Source organism: Panicum virgatum, chromosome 8N, assembly GCF_016808335.1.
Source record: "Panicum virgatum strain AP13 chromosome 8N, P.virgatum_v5, whole genome shotgun sequence".
NCBI classification, from domain to species: domain Eukaryota; kingdom Viridiplantae; phylum Streptophyta; class Magnoliopsida; order Poales; family Poaceae; genus Panicum; species Panicum virgatum.
Genome location: NC_053152.1, coordinates 30,598,509 through 30,606,465, shown reverse-complemented (window position 1 = coordinate 30,606,465; position 7,957 = coordinate 30,598,509). Strand labels below are relative to the sequence as shown.

Sequence of the window (7,957 nt, the reverse complement as noted above, 5' to 3'; positions counted from 1 at the left end):
CTTTATGAGGATAAACCTGTTAATCCTTCTATAAGTACTGAGAATCATAATGAGCAATTAAGGGAGTACAACTCCAAGTTGGAGAAATGACAAAAATCCAACGAATTTGCAAAATTAGTTATTAAACATTCGATCTCAGATGTCATAAGGGGAGCATTTCCTTATATGAAGGGTGATAGGGAACTAAGTGTGAAGGGGTTTATGAACTCCTTTGAGGAAAGTTCTAAAATTAATTATTCCAACTTCCTCATAAATAAGATGTCTACCTCAGGTTATGATGGGCACAATGGATTAAGAGCATGCAAAATATGCATTAAGAGCATGCACAATATGGCTGCTGAGTTGAAAGCACTTGGCAGGTTCATCTCTGATGATCTGCTAGTGCAATGTCTTATGGCTTCTCTACTAGAGAATTATAATAAACGTGCTCAAAATGTGGATACTCCAATAAGATATAAGTTATGCGAGTCACTTCATCAAGTGCAAAAGAAGAGTAATAAAGTTGTCTCATAAGCTCTTTTAAGTTAAAGTTTTCCCTAAATTTTGTTGGATTGATTGAGATGCATTCCCAGCAGGTCATTAAGTCTGACCCATAAGATGAGGGGAGTTCAAGGGGAGCAAAGTCTAATGATGATGATGAAGACGAAGATGTTAAATGCTTCGCATTAGTTATATATATTTAGCCATATTTGTTTTCAGTAATAAGTGATTCTGAACATTTGCTAAGTTTTGAGATAATAAGTATATCATCATTGTTGATTTTGCTATCTTGTCAAGGAATTATTGTATATATTTCTTGCATATTGTGTAATGCTTCAATAAGTTGTTGATGAGACCTTGTCGAAATTGTGATATTATATTTTCTAAAATCACATTTCGAAGGGGAGAATTGGAATGTCTCATCAAGTATAAGAGATACTCCAGTTGTAATGTCTCATAAGAATGAGAGATACTCTAGTCATTAGATATAAGACAATAATGAGCTATAACTTATCACCATGTTTTATTTGCCCATTAATAAAGGAAAGGCTGAATTAGTAAATTGGTGTATATATAAAGGGTGAATATGACAAACCATGCTCAATAACACCATTGTGATAGGAGAGATACTCCATAATTGCCAATCATCTCAAATAAAGTTAAGTGTGACTTTATTCGTTATTCTGGCCATTGCTGATTAATGGATACGTGTTCACAAAGTTTTGTTGCTCTAGTTCATTTTAGCCATCGCTATTTGAGTAGTTCAATGAAGCTCGAGACTTTTGAAGTATGGCTCATATTTATCATTTCTGGAAATCGCTGTTTGGTAAATATTTGACCATAGGCTTTGCTGCTCTTGTTCATTTCTAGCCATCGTTGGTGTGGACTTGATCAGTAAAGGAAGTTGATCAATGGTATACTAAAAGTAAAGAACTTATGTCATGATGAGCCACTATTTATGGATATCCTAATAAGTTTGAGGGGTACCATTTCTACCACTATAGTTGTCTCAACTATTGTGTTTCTAAAGAAATGCAAAGATTAGTTGTTTCAACTGTTGTGTTCTTAAAAGAATGCAGAGACTAGTGGGAGTCAGTGGGAGCTCGCAAAAGAGGAAGAGATGATTTGAAGAGATATGGGCTTAGTTTCCCGCATCAATGATTCAAGTAAGATATTCTCATAATGTTTAATTCATGCCATCAATTAAGCAAATCTCTATCTTAAACTACCATATATTTTGTTGAGGTTTCTCATAAGTTAATTAATATGAACATGAAGATGTGGTATATAATAACTGTTGATGTTGGCATAAAGGAGTGAACCTCATTTGTTTTGAAGGTCACTATTAAGGAGGCCATAAATTGAGTCTATGAGCTTTAGTATAAATTTTTGATGGAATCAAATAAGCACTTTGCCATGAGTGTGATTCTGAAAGAGAATTAAAATACTAAGCTTATAGTTTACCATGATTCTAAATGTTCATGGATAAAGGTATGTGTTGAGATTAAGGTGGAAAACTTACTATCCTAATACTTAAGTGGATGATGCTCTACAAAGTAAAGTAGCGATTAGAATATGCCACTAAGGTTGAGAGCGTTTCTATCATTCAATTAGATTTAAATTAATCTTGGCGAAAGCCTCTTATGCTTTGGGCACTAATGTACGCTAAGATTGGACCAAAGAAGTATTAGGATTACCACTAGAGACGTAAGCTGCCTAAAGTGATAAATATGAGTAATGTTAAGATATGCTATTCTATTTTGCATAGTGAAGAAAATTATATCTAATATTCTAAAAATAAAGTTATGATATCCTAAGAATAAAGTTAAGATAAAGAAAAAGGAAGACGTTCCTTATGCTTCTGCTATCTGAAGCTTATGCATGAGTCTTTAAATGATTGACTTTGCATTTGTGAGCCGAAAACCTTATTATTTAGTATTATCCAAGAGAGGTCCACTGTATATGCACAAGACACTTAAGCATGCTTGTTTATTGTGAACTATTCAGTTAAAATTTCTGTATGAGTGTATGGATGTAAAAGTGCACATTAGATTATGTCCTTCATTCTTGCAGAAAAATGCAATAATATTGAGAGCTCTAAGCAAACTTGGCATAATGAAAGTTGAGATTGTATAAGGCATGTTTTAACTTATCAAGCTTAAGTATTATATTTTGGTATAAAATTTGTGAACAGCAAATTTGTATTGCTATGATTGCGGTATTTATTCGAGTAACAACATAATTATTGATGATGTCTAGACTACTGATGATTAAGTATTATGTTGTGAAAGAAAGGTCCCAGGATCAAGTTATTAAAGTTGAAGAAATAAGTTTGAGTTAATGCTAGCAAATCTTATTCAAGACTTGTCACTCATCCCAGTTAAATTTTCACAAAATTAAGTATGGGATTTGTGAATAGTCTTGGAACTGATTCTGGATACATGATCGTTCCCAAATAAGTAATAAGCGTTCTATCGAGGTATTGCAGTGAACTGTGGGTAATGGGGTCCCGGTAGTGAATTAAATACTACTGACGACGCATTGGTCCGATCTTACTGTTGTACTTAATGTGAACATAAGTTTAAAGCGAACCTAAGTTGTTAACTGTTCGATCAAGTGGGAGAATGTTGGAAATTTGTGATATCAGGATAACAACCTAGATCTGTATGGCAATAATTTCCATAAATTAGAGATAACATACCAAATAAATCATGTACCATGATGACAGGTACACCTAATATTTCCATCTATAAGTCGGCCCCGGTCCCACAGTGCTATCTATAAATATGAGACAGAGGGGTACCCTCTATAACCCTAATCAGTTAATCTCGCGATTAGCAAAACACCAATCAATTAGGGCGCTGGAGGGGCTGGAAGCACGACTTCCTCATCTACTTCGTGGCAGGCACAAAGGAGGAGCTGCCGCTCGTCATCAACACCAAGAACTTCATCAACAAGAGAGATCTAAATCTCTGCTATCGGTGAAGATCAAGTCTACTTTTACATCAGCCCTACTGCTACGACTACGGAGGCAATAATGGGATCGAAAGGCTCTAGTCAGTTTAATCTAAGATTTCCGCATTAAGTTTAATTAGTGATCATGATTAGGCTAAGCTAAGATCCTATTTATGATTAATTAAATCTAACAACACGGAGTTTACTGCATTTTCATGTTCTCATTGTATTCGAGTCCGTTTAGGTTAGAATACATTGTTCGGATCTTATTATATACGCTTCACGTCCATGCATCAGTGATATATGTTGGAGTTGGACTAACCCACAATTTTTGTTGGAAACTTTGCATGCTTCAGAAATAAGTAAAGATTATTCTTTATGAAATACAAGCGAATTTTTATGTATACACATAAATGTTACTCAATTTTAATGACTCCGGATGACTTTTCTTTGAATGTAGGTGAATTTGAATAATAAAGGTGAGTTTTGCTTGAGAATAATATGGACTGTCATAGTTATGATTGCAGCAAGAAGCTTCAGGACGGCGCTGATCAGGTGCTGGGCTGATTTTGGCTGGAAGTTCATCTCACTAAAAGCAGCTGTGTGCCCGGCTGTAGCACCTGTGTTTGGCTGCTGCAGCTGTGGGGCGGCTGCTGCTGCCGCAGCCGCACGCACAGCTGCAGCAGTGCAGCCGAATGGGGTGTATCCATGGTAGTTCCAATGGCTCTATACAAAGCGGTTACGTGGAGCTAGCATCGTACTGCTGGTGGGCCCCGCATGGGCAGGGTCTAGAAAGTTTATATTGAAGGCTGCGAGAGAAACGTGTACTGATCAATTAGTAGTCTCCGTCAGGAGTGCAAGTCATTAGTGGCTTCTTATATGTGGCCTAATATTTTGGTCAACAAAGCCTTCAGCCAGTTAGCTAAGCGCTGGAATAGAAAGTTCCATACATCCGTCCATCTAACGTATACGTAGGTTAATGTTGACGTAATCTACAAATTAAGGGTTCATGTACCCCTGGGATCTACAGATATATTATCAGTAGTCCTATCTTGTTCCACATTGGAGTGCGTAGCATACATTAATTAGCAGCTGACCAAACTACCTTGGAAGGGCTTGGATCGTCCTACACACACCGTACTCTGCCAAACTGGGTCGCCAAACATAGACGAATGCCAATTAGTTTCAGACCTTTTCCTTGGTTTTCTGTACATCTGCAAACTGAACTTTGGATGCTGATGCTGGATTGTTCAAACAGAACAAAGATTGTACTCGGATTCGGTTGAAACATAAAAAAAGAATCGAATATACAGTCTAGCGTAGTATTAGAAAGTAATGGTTGTAACTATAAATGAGTATGGATATGATATCCTGCAAGAAAATACGGTGATACCTCGGGCAGATACTTGCTCTAGTTTGCTACATGTAATTTTACTCTTGTCCCCATCAAGTAAATAAAATGAATAGAAATGAAGATATAATTCTAGAGGCGGGTGATGACGTCATCTGCTCCAGAAAATAATTTCTTAGGGCGAGTGATGATATAATCTGCCCTTGGAAATTCTTTTCATATATAGTTAATATAAAAGAATATCATTTCTCATGTAGTCATAATTGACTCCGTGGTGTAGTGGTTATTTGTAAGGTACATGCGACAGTTCGAGTAAAGCGCAAAAAGTTGTATAACCTCGTCACTAACTACATGGTGGCTCCCTAAGTTCATGAAAAAAATTCATATTTTAAGTTGCTTCTATTTTTGAATAAATTTTCAAAATCAAGTATTAGGAGCGGCATTTTTAGGAAGGGTGGAAATCGATTTTTAGGTGTTCGTACCCGCTCCTAAAAAATGTCTTATTTTTAGCTGTGAGAAGTAGAGATGGTTGGTGTGTCAGCCCAATAAGTATTATTCTACCCACCCCTAAAAATATTTTTTAAGTAGTAATGCCTCCAGCAGCCATAAATTCCCTACTTGAATTCAAAGCTTTTGTTGGCTGCTTGTAAATGTCCATCAAATGTAAGAACTGAATTGAAATTCTGAAAAATACATGCTTTATTTGGGTAGTTAATTATTTTAGCATTCCAAAACTAATTTAGAAATCCTAGTCTTGCATGAACTTCTGGTATGTCTTCTTTCCTTGCTCTTGCATGCTAGAAGCAATGTTTCCTCATGTACTACGAATGAACATATCAAGAAATCAATCCCTTCTGCAGAACAGAAAATATATTTAGAGGCCACCACATTCCATTCAATTCTTTCTCCTATAACTTTATCTTGTCCATTCAAATACGTTTCAAGTTTTATTTTGAGTATTTTAAGGGAATGTAGTATCTTTGCTCTAACGATAAGATCAGTTGCCGAAGTTTCAAAAACCTGGGAAAACGTGTGCGAATTAACTTGGAGTCGTCTATGTTTCGCGAGGCAGTTTGGCCAAGTAGAATCCACTTGCTACCGTGTGGGACGATCCAAGGTAGTTTTGGTCATCTGCTAATTAATGCAATGCGTATTCCAATGTGGAACAAACTGTAGGATAGGAATGTTCCTTCTGTAGTTCTGTTTCATCATTTCTGCATTTTCCTCACCTAAGAGGATCGTCTCTATCTTCACAGCTGACGTCAAATATGAACCTACGTATACGTTGGCTAGAAAGACGCAACTTCGATACCAGATCAATTTAAGACCATTGACGGTTGACACAGAACCGACGTGTATCTAGGTTAGTCCTAGCGACCAGGGCATCGAAGGGAATTCGTAAGCTCAGTTCAGCTCCAAGCGCCCTTTAGCTTCTATATAAACCCTTGGGGTCATGACCTTCAAAAGCACACACCATCAGTAACCTAGCTAGCTTTATTCCGGGTCTCCAGCAGCGGTACTGTGATCTACAGCTACCATGGCTTCCTACATTGGCAGCAAGTCTCGCATCACGGCAGCCTTGATGCTGCTTGTTGCTGCCATAACCATGATGAGCCACATCTTCGTCGAGGTGGAGGCCCGGGACCTGTCGGCTGGAAGCGACGGCAAGGAGGCCATGAAGGAGAGGCACCACAAGTGGATGGCGCAGCACGGCCGCACCTACAGCAACGAGGCAGAGAAGGCGCACCGGTTCCAGGTATTCAAGGCCAATGCTGCTTTTGTTGACAGATCCAACGCTGCAGCTGGCAAGAAGTATCACCTGGCGATCAACGAGTTCGCCGACATGACCAGCGACGAGTTCATGGACATGTACACTGGCTTCAAGCCAGTGCCGACCGGGGTCAACAAGATACCCGGTTTTATGTACGGGAATGTTACACTGTCTTCAGATGACCAGCAGATGATTGACTGGAGGCAGAAAGGCGCAGTCACTGGTGTCAAGAACCAGGGCCAGTGTGGTAACAATTTAATTAATTATACGCATGTACATGCCTGCGTTTTGTTCATCAGCTTTGCGACAACATTCTTACTGCCAAATTCGCAGGTTGTTGCTGGGCTTTCTCTGCGGTCGCCGCCGTGGAGGGCATCCATCAGATCTCGACCGGCAACCTGGTCTCGCTGTCGGAGCAGCAGCTGCTGGACTGCTCCACAGACGGGAACAACGGCTGCAACGGCGGTCTCATGGACAACGCCTTCCAGTACATCATCGGCAATGGCGGCCTTACCACCGAGGACGCCTACCCTTACAACGCTGCACAGGGCATGTGCCAGTCCGTCCAGCCGACGGTCACCATCAGCGGCTACCAGGACGTGCCCAGCGAGGATGAGGCAGCGCTCGCCACAGCCGTTGCTAACCAGCCAGTCTCCGTGGCTATTGACGCTCACAACTTCCAGTTCTATAATGGCGGTGTGATGACCGGAGACAGCTGCGGCACGGACCTGAACCATGCGGTGACGGCAATAGGGTACGGCACGGCGAAGGATGGGAGCCCGTATTGGCTGCTCAAGAACCAGTGGGGACAAAACTGGGGCGAGGGAGGATACATGAGGCTCGAGAGGGGCACCGGCGCCTGCGGTGTTGCTAAGAAAGCCTCCTACCCGGTGGCATGAGCTACTAAAATAAATATCGACCTATATACATGAAGGCATGCGTAAGATAGTTCAAGGAATAAAGCATGCGGACACACATTGATCCTAAAATGTAAAGGAAGCACCTGAACAGAATTTATGTGACACTTTTCTAAACTTCTATTTTATATTAACATGTAGCCCTGTAAGTCTGCTACACATGAATCGAAGGAGTGCAAAAGCAAGGTACCATGGTATATTGTAACCTTGTAAGTTTATATAATACATTTATACGAAGGATGTATCTGTTGGTTTTAAGTTGAAACTATTCTGGATCACAAGTATATTAACGTTCTACAAACTTCTGGTACATGTAAATGAATATGACAAAGGATTTACTCACTAACACCTAACAGATTGTTCCTGTATCCTAAAAGTACATAATGCTCCAAAATGATTTATACTTGCGAAAAATAACTTGTTCTAGCCATTTCCATGTTCACTTTGCTCATTAGATTTAAATGTGAATAAAAAACCATGCAA

The 7,957-nt window shown here is 39.5% G+C and overlaps 1 protein-coding gene across 1 annotated transcript; it reads left to right on the top strand.

The window, feature by feature from the left end:
- The first annotated feature begins 6,243 nt into the window (after positions 1–6,243).
- LOC120684375 (zingipain-2-like) lies at positions 6,244–7,732 on the top strand. The gene is made up of 2 exons (XM_039966242.1): positions 6,244–6,804; positions 6,891–7,732. Exons 1-2 carry the CDS (start codon positions 6,324–6,326, stop codon positions 7,454–7,456), a joined length of 1,047 nt encoding a protein of 348 aa, XP_039822176.1. The 5' UTR covers positions 6,244–6,323; the 3' UTR covers positions 7,457–7,732.
- Positions 7,733–7,957: the final 225 nt, after the last annotated feature.

What these genes read in the sequence shown, in the direction of transcription:
- LOC120684375 (XM_039966242.1), top strand. Translation starts at nt 6,324, where the DNA reads ATGGCTTCCTACATTGGCAGCAAGTCTCGCATCACGGCAGCCTTGATG. An exon ending in CAAGAACCAGGGCCAGTGTG is followed by an intron (nt 6,805 to 6,890) that starts GTAACAATTTAA and finishes CCAAATTCGCAG; the next exon opens with GTTGTTGCTGGGCTTTCTCT.